General features: G+C 40.3%; 1 protein-coding gene across 1 annotated transcript in view; it reads left to right on the top strand.

The window, feature by feature from the left end:
• cwf19l2 (CWF19 like cell cycle control factor 2) overlaps positions 1-17468 on the top strand; it is a 22940-nt gene extending 5472 nt beyond the window's left edge. Inside the window, exons 7-18 of the mRNA XM_023401861.2 lie at positions 292-844; positions 1141-1375; positions 3253-3370; positions 6044-6145; positions 8550-8678; positions 9361-9498; positions 15080-15292; positions 15701-15817; positions 16003-16158; positions 16294-16374; positions 16581-16682; positions 17136-17468. Coding sequence (XP_023257629.1) covers positions 292-844; positions 1141-1375; positions 3253-3370; positions 6044-6145; positions 8550-8678; positions 9361-9498; positions 15080-15292; positions 15701-15817; positions 16003-16158; positions 16294-16374; positions 16581-16682; positions 17136-17276 — 2085 coding nt within the window. The 3' untranslated portion in view covers positions 17277-17468. The remainder of the gene's footprint in view (positions 1-291; positions 845-1140; positions 1376-3252; positions 3371-6043; positions 6146-8549; positions 8679-9360; positions 9499-15079; positions 15293-15700; positions 15818-16002; positions 16159-16293; positions 16375-16580; positions 16683-17135) is intronic.
• Positions 17469-18792: the final 1324 nt, after the last annotated feature.

The following is an 18792-nucleotide window of genomic DNA, read 5'->3' as shown; positions in this document are numbered from 1 at the left end:
TTTTTTTTTTTTTTTTTTGGGTGCATCACTTGTGGTAGGAGCATTCAGATGGCATAATGGTAATTTCCAGTAATTGGATGGAAATTATGAAAAAAATCTACATCCAGTCTACAGACCACTGCATCAGTTACTGTTTTTAGCCTTGGTTTTTACACATATTGATGGTACATTTTCCCCTGGACCGCAAGTGAAGTGCTATCGGTTCATTGTTTGGACATCTGAGATCTGAGCTGCAGAACCTGAGAAAAGATTTAAGTATTTTAATACATGTTCTGTTTCTTTTTTTTATAGTCGATGGAAGAATTTCAGCAGAGACTTGCCGAAGCAGAGAAAGCTGTGTATGGACAGGGGAGAGGAGACAGAGAAGGAGGCGGCCCATCAAGAGGCGGTTGGAGGAAAGGAGAGAATGACACCAGTGAGAGATGGAGGAGAAAAGAGGGAGATGGTGAAGATGGAGGTCGGTGGAGAAAAAATGAAAGAGAAAGAGACTCATCACCCCGAGACAGAGAGAGATACCATGCTGAAAGAGGAGAGGAGAGGGGAGGGCATCGAGGGGGAAAGGGGGAGAGAGGTCGAGATGGAGACAGGTATAGAGAGAAGGACAGGGATCGAGACAGAGAAAGAAACAGGGGAAGAGATGGAGACAGGGAAAGGGATGGAAGAAGAGACAGAGAGAGGGACAGAGATAGAGAAAGAAATAGAGAAAGAGATCGGCCCAGCGCTGCATCATCATCATTATCATCATCATCATCATCTGGGGAAAGTTGGAGTCAACATTCCCTCTCTCTTGGGTCACTAAAAGGCCGCTTCCTCAAACCCTCAGAAGATGATGACAGTGGTGAAGGTGGGTTGATGTCAAAGCCTTTTCTAATAGATGTCTGAGTCAAATTTTGCACAAGTGAAATGAACAGCATTTAAATCTTATTTGAGTAGTAAAGGCTGCGTTAAGTCACATATTTTGATCATGTGTGTTAAACATTGTGCTCTTTTTCCTTTACTTAGATCACACATAGGTCACATCTGCTCAATTTCTATCTTAAATCAGGAAACAAAGCTTATTTTTCCATATGTTACACATAGTCTAACATTCCCACGAGTTTTGGAAACCGGAACATGATATGTAATGCTTTTGCTATGCAGCTGCAGAGCGCCCTCCACCTCGGCCCTCCACAAGATTTCTGAAACCCAGTTCTGATGATGAAGACTCTGGTCCACATAACACCAGTGTTCCAACCAGGATGAAGAGCAGCAATCCTGCCCAGGAATCTGACAGCTTGGAAAAACCACAGCAGGAGAAACAGAGGGATCTTGGGAAAACTGTAACTGCTGCTCAAGATGCTCCACGTGGAGACAAAGCTGCTGTGACGACATCAAGGTTTTTTAAAGTTTTTATTTTCTTAGCTTCAAAAGGTTGGCTACTGTATGTGACCTTTAATGTTGCTGTATAGTCTGAATATTCCAGTTTTGTTTGTGTATTGGTGGTGTTGAGTGGACATTACAATTTATTCAGTTTAATGATTGTTGTTATTTGTGTTATAACCACTAGTATAGCTTGTTTAAAACATACATCTACTTTTTTTCTGTTCCAACAAGAGTAATTTAAAAGGGTAGAATCATGCCACAGTGTCATCTGGCAAAAATATTTGTTTTTCCATTTAGTTCACTACAAGATAGAATTAATGGACTGACAAGTGAACATTCCTATTTATATTTACACATAACCCAATATACTTTGGTACATCTCTGTTACAGCGGGATTTCTGCAGTATGTCTGATACACAGCTAACCGAATGGGAGTACATATCTCATTACATCATTTGAATAAGAAGTGTAAAGTTTTTAATAATTCAGTTGTGTATTTTCTCTTACTTCTTTTGCATTTCAAGTCTGGGGCCTTGAAAACAGTGTGGACATGGACATTCTGCTTATGACCTGTTGGCTTAATGCAGCCTGTGTAGATGTTGGGTTGCAAGTTTTATTTGTAATGGGGGCCCACACACACACCAACATAAACTACAGGCACTCATGAGACTTTTAAGAGACAGTGGATAAAAGTATCCATGCATGTGATATCATGTTAATGTTTTCAAATTACAGCCTTACCAGAGATGTTCCCACAGTAATCCCTTCCATTAAACCTGGCTCTGTCTTCACATATGTACTTCATTATTTTCAAAGGACCTGCAAAAACTCTTAAAGTCCTTATCTGCTTTTGAACATTCGTCTTTATAGTCCCAGGAAATCCCCTCAGTATCTGAGCTCTGATCCTGTAACTCAGATATTATCTGTCATATTTCTGACTTAATAGCTGTACCGTTAACATAGCTTATTGCTGATTTCACCATACTCCCCTAGTCTTCCTTTATTATAATTGTATTTCTATTTCTCTCATCATTCCTCTTTTATGTTAATCTCTTCCATTGCTACCATTATTATGCATTTCTCCGTGCTATATCTGGAACACACATGAATATGCTGTCTCATTTATTTATTAACAACACTTAGTGCCACAAAAAGTCTGTGAAAGTCAAACTGAGCCAAGTGATTACATCATAAGCTTACATGTTTTCATGGCAGTCCAGCATATAGCAGCATTGTAGGCCAGATGTTGGAGTATCACTGCTTTGTAAAGCCTTCTTAGTTCTGTGGTTTGCCTCATTAGGCTAAGTTGTTTGGGTAAACCAGCACCCGGAACCCCTGCAGCATGAAATGAGTCTGCAGTGTGGCAGCAGAAGGAAATGAGGCTATGGGAAGTGTAATAGCCTAGAACGATGCTTCCCAGGCTGCAGTTCAGATCCTCCCAGGCAAAGCTGTAATGATCTCTGGGAGGCACAGAGACTCAAATGAATCATAACAGATAAACACTGCGAGAGATCAGAAGAAAACAACTAGATGGTTAGAATAAAAAAAACTTCCCAAATAAGTTTCCTTTTTAAAAGATTTATGACTACAACTAATTAAGTCATTGAATTCTGTTGTTCAGAAGGTGAGTTATGGGAAAGTTCTGAAGAACAGGATCGGTGTATCACTGGTATTATAATGTGGGTGTGAAATGTCCGAACCAACTGGACAGATGTGTTTAAAAGGTTTAAAGGTTTTCTTGTTAAGATATTGAATTTTTTATATCAAGAATTGGTTGCATATTGTGATTGAAATTGAGGAAATGTTCTCCTCCTTTAATTTTTATATTTCCTTTTCTCCCTTCTTGGTTTTGCTTGGTTCCTTGGTCTGCTCTTCAAACTCTCTTCTTAGGAGTGAGAGTGAAAGTGAAGAAGAGGAGGAGGAGGAAGAGGAGGTCCCTCTGCTGTCAGAAGAGGAGATGAACAGACTGGGAAGCGAGTTGGTGAAGGCAGAGATCAGAGGCAAAACGGTGAGTAGGCTATCATTATGTTACTTTCAGTCCACTTGACTTCCAATGGAAATTACTCTGGCTGATTATAAGTTTCCCAGCACCTGTTTTTGGAAGAAAAAGTTTTATATCACCACAACTTTTTCAAACATACTCGTACTCGTACTCGTACTCGTACTCGTCGTCTCCCGCTCATCCAGATCCGGGTCGCAGGGGCAGCAGCCTCAGCAAAGAGGTCCAGACAGCCCTCTCCCCAGCCACTTCCACCAGCTCTTCCGGGAGAATCCCGAGGCGTTCCGAGGCCAGCCGAGAGACATAATCCCTCCAGCGTGTCCTTGGTCGGCCCCGAGGCCTCCTCCCGGTGGGACATGCCCGAAACACCTCCCCAGGGAGGCGTCCGCAAGGCATCCTCACCAGATGCCCGAACCACCTCAACTGGCTCCTCTCGACATGGAGGAGCAGCGGCTCTACTCCGAGTCCCTCCCAGATGACCGAGCTCCTCACCCTATCTCTAAGGCTGAGCCCGGCCACCCTGCGGAGGAAACTCATTTCGGCCGCTTGTATTCGCGACCTCGTTCTTTCGGTCATTACCCAAAGCTCATGACCATAGGTGAGGGTTGGAACGTAGATCGACCGGAAAATCGAGAGCTTCGCCTTCCAGCTTAGCTCCCTCTTCCCCACAACGGACCGATTCAGCGCCCGCATCACTGCTGACGCTGCCCCAATCCGCCTGTCGATCTCCTGCTCCATCCTACCCTCACTCGTGAACAGGATCCTGAGATACTTAAACTCCTCCACCTGAGGTAGGACCTCCCCCCCGACCCCGGAGCAGGCAATCCACCTGTTTCCGGCTGAGAACCATGGCCTCAGACTTTGAGGTGCTGATCTTCATCCCAGCCGCTTCACACTTGGCTGCGAACCGCCCAAGGGGAGCTGAAGGTCGGTGCTCGATGAAGCTAAGAGGACCACATCATCCGCAAAAAGCAGAGACGAGATCCTCCCGCCACGGAACCCAAACCCCTCCACCACCCGGCTGCGCCTAGAAATTCTGTCCATAAAAGTTATGAACAGAACTGGTGACAAAGGGCAGCCCTGACGGAGTCCGACTTACTGCCGGCTACGCGAACCAGACTCACACTCCTTTGGTACAGGGACTTGATGGCCGCTAACAAGGGGCCATCCACCCCATACTCCCGGAGCACCCCCCACAGGGAGCCCCTGGGGACACGGTCGTAAGCCTTCTCCAAATCTACAAAACACATGTGGACTGGATTGGCAAACTCCCATGCCCCCTCCAGCACCCTAGCGAGGGTAAAGAGCTGGTCCACAGTTCCACGTCCAGGACGAAAACCACATTGCTCCTCCTCGATCTGAGGTTCGACTACCGACCGGACCCTCTTTTCCAGTACCCTGGCATAGACATAAAACATAAAACCCTAAACATAAAACCTTAAAAACAGTGTTTTGTATTGTGCCAATATGGTGTTTTCATATTTCATTTACTGATCAATTTTATTTACTTTTAGAGTGTGATAGTTTTGACTGGTTGGTTGGATACAAGCTGCAAAGATACTAAAGTAAACACAGAGGAAATTTACAGTTCATAAATAAAACATAATAAGACAAGTGTGACAATTACAAGTGTTTATTGAGCTTTTACAGACTGTGATATATATATATATATATATATATATATATATATATATAGGCAATAAAATAAATGTCTTTCAATCACTTTTTATATGTAATTCTAAGGATGGACCTGCATTAAACTAGCTTTAGCTTTATGGGTGAACTGGCACCTGATTTGATTTTTCTCAACACACATCCTTCCTCCTTTGGATAGATTTAAGAGCACATCAGGGGATCCATTAATTTAAAGCATTCATTGATCTGTGCACTTAACTCCCCCCTCTTTCTTCTTGTGTCAATGCTAAGAGTGGTATTGGGAACTCTTATAGACAATGTTAAAAGGCTGTCTGTCAAAACTCAGACACACTTGCGCACACACTGACGCACACACAGATAGACACACGGTCACACCTATAATCCTAAGTGTTATCAGCCTGACAGCCAGCATCTCCCTACACGATAAAGCAATCAAACCAATATTCCCAAACCTCTTGTGTGTGTGTGTGTGTGTGTGTATGTGTGTGTGTGTGTGTGTGTTAGTTAGTATGTATTAGTGCGCGTTAAGTGCCTTTAACTGTCGTGCACTTTTATGCCCTGTACATAAAGGTATCAGTATTTCTCATGGCAGTATGGCGTAAGAGGTTCTGTGTGTGTATGTGTGCTAGAGACAGATGTTTTTTTTTCTCTGACTTCTGTACTTTTTCTGTTTTACAGTGTTCAGCCTCAAGCCATCTGACGAAAAACACAACACACAGAAAAAATATTCTAAACTTTAATTAGGAAAAATAGTCAGCTGTATATTAAAATGCAGCCTATATATAATCTACATACTGTAATTACTGTTTACATACAGTATCTGCCAATATTTATACCCGTAAAATTGTTAATTCACTTTAATCTGCTTGTATATGCTTAAATATGCCAAAAATCTTCATTTTTATATTTCCTTTAACACTGTGTAAACACACTGGATGTCAACGAAAAAACTGTACTGACTTTGCAGACTTTTTTGAAGGCAAATATGTGCAATATATATAATAAATGTGTGGGTGCGTGTTGCAGGCCTTGGTTGAGAAGCTGAGATCACAGCTGGACGCAGCACGGAAAGCCAAAGAGAACTTCGCTGCCAGAAAAAAGCTACAAGAAGCAGCTAATTCAAACCAGGTCTGTAGATACTATCTATATATTGTCGTTGTCTAACTAATCTGACTTGTGTCCAGGAGGAGAGACCAAATATTAGAGACACTTCTCTCAGTGTGTATCAGGCACACTGCAAATTTTCAGATGTATAATCTCATAAATTCACAGACACAGACACGACATCCTGAATTGGATATATGAATAAACTCTCAAAACATACACAGATATAAACACATGCACACACAGGAATAGATAGATATGTGTATCTACCTTTTCCTTGACACACACTCGCACACACTCTCTGAATCTTCCTGTGTCAGATTTATCTGCTGGCTCTTTCTTTTTCCTCTCCCATAGTCTAAATGCAAATCCAAACACTCGAGGCTATATAAAACCAAATCTTAACCCTCAGACAACCCTTTGAAGTTCTGAAGACTGGACAAAATGTCCTCACAACGATGGTTTCAAACCAAAATTTGTCCACACAACCGTAGAAAGATATGCGAACACTCACCATCTCTCACCATACAGCAGGCAAGAAAAGCGCCTCACACACACTTGTCTTCAGATGAAAACAAACTCTCTGCTGTCACATCTGACTGCTTTTAAGAGGAATTTGTTTGTTTGAAGTCTCCTTGCTGCTTGGCTCTTACGTCTTGCTCTCTATGTGGAAACGGCTCCTGTTCTGCATTTTAGCAGACCCTAATGGGAACAAATGTCTTTTAGTGCTGACGACACTCTCCTACCAGAGGTCGTTCGGAGTGTGCCCTGTGTTAATGTGTGTGTATTTGTAAAAGCACGCAACAGAGGGAGAAGGAGGCAGAGAGCGTATATGTACCATCCTGTAAGCGTTTGTAGTATAGGCAATCAACAGAGAGCAATGGCTGTGCCCTGACACCTCAGTCCTGCTTTATCCCCTCTAACTGGCATTGTACACAGCAGTGATTATTTTTAAAACCTGTATATTATAATTTGTAAGTTAGGTCAGATTCATACCCAGTAAGGCTGCCCTGTTCAAATTAAAAGAGAAATCCTCTGTAAGGTTTCAGAGAAAATGTCATAATTCTTACGTTTTAGTGCACTTATCAACTGAGAGGTACTTCAGCCCTCTTAAAGATGGAGTGCCGTTGATTTGTACTCATTCGAGATCCTTCCAGTCTATCTTGTTATGGAAGACTTTTGGCTTATCTTCACCACTCAGTGTTTTGACTCTTGTTGCCTCTCTAGCTCATATTTTGTGTTTCCACTGCATGTGGAGCCTTGAGAATCCTAACTGTACCGTCTGGAGCAAAGGAAATATTCTCTTCTATCATAGTTTTTCTGACAACCTGTCTTACTGTCTGTTTCAATTTCCTTTGACTGCTACTCCCACCTCATTCTTGTTTCTTGTTTGTCTGTCTCTACTGTCGATGTCCAGTCTTTTATAGGCTCTCTAATAAGACACTGGCTGTGGTTACATAAGACTATTTTTTCCTAAATGTGGTCAATCTCCCAACAAAGTATTTAATTGAGTGTTACATAAAATCATGATATAAAGTGTCCTTTTTTACATTTGTGACTCAGATTCAAGCTCCTCATAGCAAGGAAACTTTTTGATCTTTGAAAAACACAGACTTGTGTTGAGCACTAAATTGTCACTAAAGGAGCAGTTTTATCAGAATATTGTGCTGCTGGAGGTTTGGAACAGAAGGCAGGTCTCCTGTTTTTTCTACCTTAATCCCAGTATAATCCTTTATTCAAAGGTTCCCTTAAAAAAAAAACAAAAAAACAAAAAACGCACTACTCTGTTATTTATAATCCAACTAGGTGATCATACACAGGAAGTATACATTTATTTAGAAGATTGAGTAGTTTGATAATGACAGAACAAACCCAGCCTTCTCAAAACTAATTACATTCTTTGGAATGAGCTAGAGCTGATATTCAATAATATCGAATATAAGATATACAATAATATTGTATATCGAAGCTGGACTGCATCAAGATAGACGGCAGCCTGTGTTTTCCCCTCCCGCTCCCTGACACACATCTGGGAGCAGGTGTGATCTAAAGCCTTGGCAAATGCTTATTGTTTAATTCACAATCATGGATGCAGTCCATCCTGCGACTGACAAGATAGTTCAATTGATAGTATGTTACAAGACTAATTAAAAGCTCTGCTTTATGTGTTTTAGACTTTGTAAATTAATTGCAGGTGAAATGTTTGTTTTGATTGAACCTTCATGATGGAATTCTGTGCTTGGTAGTAAAATGCTGCATGTCTGACGTGACATTTGTTTCAGGCAGTCGACTATTTCTGGCATTCATTTTGTGGTTTCATCCTGAGGTTTGATGCATCAGAGACTCAAAAGAATGTTTCAAACTTCTGGGAATGACATACAAAAACAAATAAAAATGATAATGACCTGGCTGTGTTTTGGTTTGCCAGGTCCCGGGTCGCTCCACTGAAGACAGGGAGGTCCTGCTATTTAGAACAGATCACTCAGGTCGGGCCTGGCCAGTCAAGGCCTCCTCTGGACCTCAGGAGCCCCATGGAGGACGACGGAAAAAGAAACGGGTAAAGAGAAAGGGATGGGGGTTGGTATGAAAGCAGGAGGAATAAAATTACAGGAAAGCAGGGAGGGAAGTTTTCTTCAGAGCAATAAAATATTAAAATCTACTGCTGCGCGCATGGAAAAAAATAAATCCTGAACTGCATCAGAAAGCCACCACTTAGGGAGACAGAGAGGATCCTGCACACTACTGCAATTACCAGATGGAGATATTGAGGAGCAAATGAGCAAATGAGATGTTTGTGTCCTGCTATTTGTTCCTTGTCATTTGGTATTCATCAGAGTGTGTAATGAGAGCAGGGACTCTACCTGACTCTGAGTTGAAACGTTTGTAATGTAAACAAAGCTCTCCAGTCCATTCTCTGTTTGTGGTTATTATAAATGCAGTGAGTGGCCTCGTCTCCTTCACTGTCTGTCTCGCCCCCTGTCTCCATCATGGTCAATCTCTCTCTCTCTCTCTCTCTCTCTCTCTATGATCTGTCTGTTTCTGTCTGAGTTTATCTTCCCAGTCTGTTTCCACCCTTCATACACTCATCCTCTTCTCCCTCTCAACTCTCCTCTGTCCTTTGTCTCACATTTTCTCATCCCTCCTTTTCAATTGATTTTAATAGTATCCTTTTTTCACTCCCGATTTCCAGAGTGTTTTCTTCACCTTACCTCTCCATGCCTCTCTGCCTCTCTTTTCAGATTGAGACCCATGTTGAGGGGCAGCGTGTGCGCTATTTCCAAGATGATGACAATGTTGGTCTGCAGGAAATGGTGAGGAGGGAGAAGATGAGCTCTGCCCAGGATCAGAATGCCCTCTATTCTCGCATGGCTGCCAAGGTAAGAGAGCTATAGTTTTACCAGTTGGCAGTGCTGAGCACAACTTGGCAACATGGACAACAACTTAGGATACCGATAATTATTACCAGAATAAAGAGTGTGACCCATAATAAAGTTATAGAGCGTAGACCATGAGAAATACCAACTTGACATCTTAGGTCTTATATCAGTTATTCCCCAACCTGTAACACAAGGGTGAAGTTTTTCACAATCTGACAACCTAAGAGCCAGTGTTATCACAAGATTACAACTGAAAGTGCAATTATAGTTTAACTAGTTCAATAACTAGTGAAACATAATCAAAGCAGTCAGATTGCATTTATTTGCAGAATGGTTTGATTATTTTAAATATTTTTTTGTATTTTTACATTTTTTTTGTCATTGAGCCTCAAAGCGCAACATATTGGACACTATCTCAGAGTTGGTGTGTACTCAGCATTGTGGCAGCTTCCTCATCTTATGAAGCCAAAATAAAAGAAGTGTATCTGTTGTGGACACAGCCGTTTCATTGGGTTGAAAACTAATGAATCAGTGCAGGACAGAACTGTTTGTACCTGTGGTTGGCAAACTCAAGTAAGGCAGATGAAGTTCACTCTGGCTTTTGTCAAATTGTTGCAGTTGCTCATAGCTAATATGGATAGTTGATGGATATATTTTTCCGTCATTGCTAATCTCTGTTATGAACTGTCAACTCATACATGTTTTCATGATGTAGTACTTAAGGTAGTGGAAAGTGCAGAAAAGGGAAGTAGATCTTAGACTTGTGGTTTTGATTTGTTTTAACACAAAATTTAACAGATAAAGTAAAGCGACTCCTCTGCAGCGGATACCAGTTTATTTAGAATAATTAGTGGAGAGATTGTAATCTGTCTGTAACATACTGTACATTATGAATTCAGCAGATTTTAGAGCTGCTGCTGATTTCAGCTCTAGTATGAACATGCAAATTTTCAACAGTTTCTATAACTGATTTTAAAAGTCTAAAAAAACAAAACAAGTTGCAGGACACCGTCAAAACTTAAGGTACCTTGACTATGTGCAGAAACTTTTTATTTCACTTGTTTGTCTATACACATCTGTATACAGATATGTTAACACTTCTTGAGAGAGCAACGAGAGCATTTTATTGATGGTAGACAATAGATTGAAGACTTACTGGTTCTTTTTTAAGAATAAGAGCAGTAGGTCTGAGTCATTTGAGAACTTTCTCCTTGTTCCACATATACACAGCCATTCATATATCTGTGTTTTTTTATTGGCAGTTAATATTGATGATAATAAGGTTAATCTATAAAACAACCAAATTAACAGTAAAAAAAAACAAAAATAGCCGCATAAACGTCTCTAATAATTACTGCCTGTAGATAGGGATGGGTTCTGATAGCTGGATGGTGGGACTGACGCCCAGCAGATATCCAAATTATATTGCTTCACCAATACTCATAGTAATATGAGTGAGTAAATGAAGGTTGACATAAACGTATGGCATGGCAAAGGAGCAATATGGATGTATGTTGATGACAAGGATCACTGTCATACTTACCCTTAGGTAGAGGGAAAGGACAGATGTTAGGTAGGCATTTGGCTCTGTGCTGTTGTCCATTTCTCTCCACCACTACTTTTGCATGTACTCGTCTGTCTCTGTGACTCTCTCCTCCATTGTGGGCTTGAAACAGACATACAGCAGCAGATGTACTGGCAGGTTGTGGTTCATGTGACTGCACATTTCCATGAGCTGAGAGACATTTTCCTTCTTCGTCTTCTCTTTTCCACTTGTTGACGTGTGTGTGTGTGTGCGCGTGTGTGTGTGCGCGTGTGTGTGTGTGTGTGTGTGTGTGTGTGTGTGTGTGTGTGTGTGTGTGTGTAAATATGAAAAGGAAGCATTAATGAGCAACAAAAGGATAGAGACGTTTTCCATGACGATTAAAAAAAGACAAATGCTTTAGCTCAGTCCATGTTTTTTTCCTTCTCTGACTTTCACTCACTCACTTTCCCACACACACACACACACACAAACAATCATATGTTCATTACAATTGCATGTGTATATAAAAACACGCACACACACACACACACGTTCTGCACCTGCAAAGAGTGACACTAAAAATACATCTACAGTTACCATGGCAGGGCGTCTATAAATATCCCTTCTAATCACAGCTATAGATTTATAATCTGCGAGAGAGAGAGAGAAAACTGTATTTTGTCCCAGCAGCTCCCTCTCATCTCTGCATCACACTACACTATGTGGCCGTTCCTCCCTATTTCTTTTGCTCCTTCTATAATTATCTCTTTAATACTTTTATGTGTATGTCCATTTTATTCTCTTTCTTTTATTAATCTTTCTTCTTTACTTCTTTTCTCTTCTTCCATCTGTTCTGTATCATGTAACAAAATAAAATGGCTAACAATTATTGATCAGACATTTGAAAAGGAATAATGTGATTACAATTTTGACCATTTTTGGAAGTGCTTGATTTGTAAATTTGGGTTTTTGTAATGCAAGCAATAGGGCTAAAATATGGTGATGTCAAGCTGCCCAGATGTCAGTGTAACTGTCCGACCATGTTTTTGGTCCTGAGCAAGATATCTCCACAGCTACTGACCAGCTGCTGACCAGAGTACCATGAAATTAAGCTTGAAATAGAAGAAATATATATAAATATATATATACTGTTTATAGAGCAGATGGTCAGGATCCTCACTGAACAGATTAATACTCCTCAAAGGATGACACTACATGAGCATACAACCTATCTCTTACATTAATATCCTGATTGCTGTTAGAGTTGCCAAACATGTTCATGCTCTCTGGGGGATATTTTTTATTTTTTATTTTAATGACAACAGTTCAGGTCCCGGTCTGGTGGGAATTTATCTTTAATTTAGACATTTTGCATGTTTTCTTAAATACACATTTACCATTCTTTATGCTCAACTCAGTGTCTTGTTGAAGTTTATTTTAACAAGATAAATGCTGGATGTCTTGCACTCATGACATCAAATGTTAGTTCACTTTTTGGTTTTCTTATATTTTTTGTCAGTAATCATCATGGACTTGTGATGTCACAAGCCACTGGCTGTTCATTTTCCCTTCTTCCTCTTTATCCACTCTTCCATGTCATTCATCGATCTTTCACCTGCTGTCTTTCTCTTTCTCTTTTTTTAAATTCTCCAGCATCTAAACTCACTCCCTTTTTGAGGATGTCAAAATACCATCACACACAGTGTGCTAACACATGTGGACATGTATGTGCATGCCCACACACATACACACATCTCCATATAGTCAGTGTGCAAGCAGTAGTTTAAATGGACTAAGATGGTGATAGACCCATGGTGTGAAAATATTCATTTAAAACGTCAGCGTTACATTTTGACAGACTGATCAGTAATGACGGTAGCCTACTAATGATGTGAGAATCCAGCTCATATTATGAGCTGTCGCTAACTATGCTAGCCTAAACAAGCTAACGTCAGCCTTTGTGAATGTTGTGCTACAACAGATGCCAGCTATCGCAATTCTCAAACGATAATGATAACATCTCAGGACATGAACATGTTGATGACATGATGTTAATATGAAGTTAACAACTAAAACTCACTCACTTTGAATTCTCTGTACGGATCCAGGAGTCTATCTTTGAGGTGCTTTGATAAACTGGAGGTGCTTCCTCCTTTCATTTGAAAAGTTCTGTGGCACCTTTTGTTTACTGGCTTTTGGTTTTCTATAACATTTCCTTGAGTCGCGGTGAACCTGTTGCTGCACTTGCACTTGCTGCTGTCATTTCATGTGTTGTTATTATTCACTGTGCCTGCTTTTTTCTTCTCTTCGAGTTTGATGTCAGACTGTCAGGCTTGTAGGGTTATTATACTGCCCTCGTCAGTCCCAGGAGAATCTCATCTCCAGTACCTATGACATCTACAGTACCTATGGTATTATAGAAAAATGACCATGTCACATTTTCAGAACTTTGGCACCGACTTGGTACCAAAGTATCAGTTCTCTCGACATCCCTACTCCCTTTCACTAACCACTTAAACATCCAGAACTATGTCCTTTCTTCCACACTTGCTTTTGACATCGCCTTGAGATTTGTTGTGTTTCTATTCCATTGCTTTCCCTTCTTCTGTTTCTTCTTTCATCCTTAATGATATCGCATTTACTTCTCATCTCCTCTTACTTTGCTATTGTGCCTTTCTCAATTTCTTTCAACCCTCTCCTCTACAGTTTCTTGGTCCCGGTCGCTGGACCTCTCGTCATTATTTTTTCTTCTGTACATATCTCATGACAACAGTAGCCAGATTGGTTGTAATGGTTTTTCCTCTGTGCACTGTGTAAGGCTGCAGTTTCAATTTGACGTTGGTATGTTCAGACAAAGCCGACACTGAAGTAAGAAGAACAAATGTTTCATTTTATATTACAGAAATTAATCACCTAAACACACCATCACCGGTTGACACAATCAGGTTTACAAGTTCATGTACTTTTGCCAGTTTGTTGCTCTCTGCTTTTATTCTGGCAGCTAAAACCACTGACATTTATCAATAATGAATGTGTATCCAGAAACAGAAACGTGCAGCTCTGTGTGCCTCTAATGGCCGCTGATTGTGTAGACACAAAATAGAGAATTTTTATAAATAGATTTTTCTTTACCATCTCTTTATCTTAGTGTTTCCCCTCAGAGTGAAGAACCAGCAGGTTTCTGTACTGTCGTAATTAAGTGAAGGATTACACCTTGTTTTCAGGGAACACAGCAAATCCTTTTATCCATTGGTCAGATAGAAAGTGTGTTACATTAGCAGACTAGCATTGTCTGGAGATTTGATGCATTGCATTTTCAATAATACATGACTAGTGTGCCAGACATATGTTAATCTCTTCCACTCAACTGCTACATGATGTATTCACAATCTATAATTTAAATTGCATCAGGAATGTGTCCATTTATCATTAGCTGAGACCTACGTAAAAAAAACAAACATGAGCAGTGAACCTGAAAGCTGACAGAATGGATGTTAATTTATTACTACTGTATTATGTCTAATTAGTCTACATGTAAGTGTGTGAGAGTACCTGTTATGGGGTGTGTGTGCACACACACACACACACACACACACACACACACACACACACACACACACACACACACACACAGAATATACTGTGGAAACGGCACTGAGGGTAATATTGCGTTAGCACCTACATACATTAATTAGTGAGGCCACCAGCCACTTTCTAAGGACAGTCAGTGTCTGTACAGTAGTTCTGAAAGATTACCATTACTTAGTTTCCTCTTTTAAGAAATGATGTTATCATTTAACATATCTATATTTTACATAAATACTTCACAAAAAGAATTTACTTTAGCAAAGAGTGTGAGCATTTATACTTCACATCATTTTTTGTTGAATAGATTTGTCCTATAATGATTTGGCCAATAATGACCACACTCATGTTCAAGACTGTTCACAATCTCTCTCTTCTCCACTACATCTCCTCTTCCACATCTCTTCTCCATCTCATCTGTCGTGCCCGTCGTCTTCACCACCACCACTTTTACTCCACTCGATTCTCCAGATGATGGGGAAGACAGACGGCGACAACTACACGCTGGATGACATGTTTGTGTCGAGTGCAGCGCAGCGGGAGGGTGAGGGGAGGGAGGAGGAGAGGATGAGGAACAGAGCCATCGGGGAGAGTAGGAGGCTGGCTGCCTCTATGGAGAAATGCCAGCACTGCTTCAGCAGCCAAGAGCTCCAGAAGCACCTTGTAGTGGCATTAGGGAGCAAGGTAAGGGATCATGAATGTGGGCTGTTTTGAGACAGTAAGAAGGAATTTGTGCTGAAATGATTAGTTGCTTAACTGATCCATGATTTCCCAAAGGTCCTGTGTTTCAGTGTCAGACCAGCAGTCCAAATCCCAAATACATTCAGTTTACTATTATAAAAGAATAAGGAAACCAAAACATAATTTTGATTTCTTTTTTTTTTCTTGAAAGATGATTCAAAACCATCAATTTGTTATTAAAATTTTTTATTATTAATTTTCTGTCAATCAGTAGATAAATTAATTGACATATCGTTGTAGGTCTATATTGAAAAACTTTCTTGGACTGTTGATTAGTGAAACAAGCAATAAAAAGACCAATATATGCATTTCTAAATTTCGTCTGTGATATGTGTTTGTGCTTGTGTCCAGGTGTACCTGAGCCTGCCTGCGGGAGTGTCGATGACAGAGGGCCACTGTCTCATTTGTCCTCTCCAGCATCACTGCTCTGCCACCGGACTGGACGAGGATGTCTGGTCAGAAATGCAGGTTAGCCTAATCAGTGCTCCAAGTCCTTTCACTCCAGGCTAAAGTGACAACTCCTTTGACTGTTGTTTTACAGCGGTGGTACATAAAATCCGAACTAAATACTGCTTTCATTTTCAGTGTTTCCTTCAAACGAGAATGATTCAAATGTAACTGAGTTCACTTCTGTGCTGTTTTACTGTCCTCAGCTGTTCCGGCGTGCTTTGGTGCGCATGTTTGAATCCCAGGAGCTGGATTGTGTGTTCATGGAAACACATATGAACCCACGCAGAAGACAACACATGGTCCTAGAGTGTATCCCATTGCCCCGAGAGCTGGGCGATATGGCACCCATATACTTTAAGGTCTGTGCGTGTATTGTCGCATCATTCTGATTAAGCACAGTTTGTCCTGTCATACACTGGGAAGGAGTATTGTAGGCATAAGTTGAGTTTATCATGTCAAGTGTAGTACTACAGCTGTTTTCTGTGTGTCTCCAGAAAGCTATCATGGAGTGTGATGAGGAATGGGCCATGAACAAGAAGATTGTTGACCTCTCTTCAAAAGACATCCGCCGAGCTGTATGTTCTCATTGTCTTTGTCTATCTTTTTATCACTCTATCTTGAACTCCAGTCTTTTCTATAATTTTCTTTGGTTTTTCTTACTTTTTCTTTATTTCTTGCCCTCTGTCTTGACTTTCCTTTCTTCTGTCTTTCCTCACCTTTCTGTTCTTGTATTCACTTGTCCTTGTTAATTGTTTTTAATTTTTTGCTGTCGCCCTTCTAGGTTCCTCGAGGTCTGCCATACTTTGCTGTAGACTTTGGACTCCAGGGAGGGTTTGCCCATGTCATTGAGAATGAACAGAAGTTCCCACATTACTTTGGCAAGGTCAGTTTGTGTATTAAGGCTGTTGCACCTCATTCATCATTATACTGTTTTTATTTTTTTTTAGCTTGTTTAAGTCACTGTCGTTTGGTTCCAAGAATCATGAAACTTTACTGTGCATGTTTGGGTTGCTGCTACAACTGGACACTGAGCCTGATTTCCACGACACTTTAATTTTAATCAGTGCATAGGTTTGCCATATCATGCTTAGTCACTTTAGTGCAGACATGACATTGTGCAACAAAGACTAAAGAACATTTTTATTGATAAATTATATGTTCCACTGTAGCAGCATTGGAAAAGTCACAATTTACAACCAAGTTGTACTTGCAACCTACAGGAGCTATAATTCTAAGGCTATTCTTTATTTGATTATGTTTTTCTACAATAACAAATAAATTCCAGCTAATTTTACAGCAATAATTCAAAGTGATCAATCCCTCCTTTACCTCATAGGAAGTGGTCGGTGGCATGATGGACTTGGAGCCGCGACGTTGGAGGAAGTTGATCAGAGAGAACTTTGACGATCAGAGGAAAAAAGTCTTGCAGTTCGCGAAATGGTGGAAACCGTATGACTGTACCAAGACTGAGGGCTAGCTGGACACACTAGGGAAGACAACACACTCACTTACATGCACACACTGTGCAGGAGTCACGTTTGGTCAGTCTGGTGATGACACTGTTGCGCCTACAAATTCAGTTTTTATGTAAAATTTAGAAGTTGTTATTGTGAGAACATTTTTACTTAAATAATAAATAAATAATAATAATAAAAATTTGATTCATGTATTAGCTGTTATTTGTATGTTAAATGGTTTCTTATCACTTTTCACAATGAAAAGCCTCAACACCAAAATCTTATTCCCCCATTATGTATTAATACTAAATTTTAAAGTAAAAACATAAACACTGGAATTTGTTTGTTTTGAAGGCATTTCAGTATTAAAATGTTCATAGTTTACATCAAAATGTATCATCATTTTTCAGAAATCTACTGTGGGTGACAGTGTAAATGAACACATAATATCTGTGTTTTAAATATCAAACACAAACGGTAGTCTAATAGAAGTGGTGTGCTGATAGAAAGATATTTCTCTAAGGAACAGTAACAACAGTATTTCCATTCAACCATAAATGGAACAGATCTGCTGATTGAGTGTAGATAACCTGACAATTACAGTTTCAGTGTCACGGTGCAACACAAAGCATACATTTGTCAACATTGTTTGCCAGATGAGTTTTACAGTAACAGACAGACGTAACTCTGTCAGCACTCATTGGCAAACAAGAAAAATAGCATCTCCCCTTGGATACATCCCCTAAACAACAGGTTTTATTTATACTCTGAATGAAATAAATACTCAAACATGAAATTGACAACATATAGGTATAGTCAAACAAAATTATGTTGTTCTGCCTGCTGTGTATATTGGTATAGGAGTGTTTTGTTGTTTGTTTTTGTTTTTTTGGAGCAAGAGAAAACAAAAAAAACAAAAAAACCACACTACTTATTAATCAGCATCACTGTATTCCACATGCACAGCTGGGCTGGTTGATAGTGGAACATCTATGAAGTTTCTCTCAGCCAAGACTTGAATTGGAGCCATCGTATCTATGTGTCATAAACCCTATTTTTCTAGCATCTCTTGCCAAAACGGCCCTCGTCTGCTCTCTGGCCCAGGGATTTAATTTCTTCCTCTGTGGCCTCGTGATCCTTTGCAGCTGTCACTTAATTCTAAGAGGTTTCAGTGTCGTCAGAGGCCACACAGGCGAGTGTATACACAAACAAACATGTTGCAGCATCACAGCCCTCACACCTAGTCTGACACGCATACACTCCTCTCATGAGTAATCAGCCACCTTGCCCTGGCATGTGACCTCATCTTTTTTTTTTCATCTATGCTATTGGCTCTTTGATTAGCTCATCACTTCAGGCACCCACCTTATTTCCAGGTTTCACCTCAGACATCATGTGGTGAATCTTTGTGAATCATAAAAAAAAAAAAAATGAAGATTTGAATTGGTTTTTATTTCACTGTTTGTATATGTGGTCACACAGGGGGAAAAGAGGATTTTCTCGCTCTTACATGCTCTGCAGTTATTAGAGACAGTT

This window comes from Seriola lalandi, unplaced genomic scaffold, assembly GCF_002814215.2.
Source record: "Seriola lalandi dorsalis isolate HSWRI2012SDOR001 ecotype SW California unplaced genomic scaffold, Sedor1 jcf7180002053794, whole genome shotgun sequence".
In the NCBI taxonomy this organism is placed as follows: domain Eukaryota; kingdom Metazoa; phylum Chordata; class Actinopteri; order Carangiformes; family Carangidae; genus Seriola; species Seriola lalandi.
Note: the sequence above shows the minus strand (reverse complement) of the source record. Positions and strands in the feature narration are given on the sequence as shown.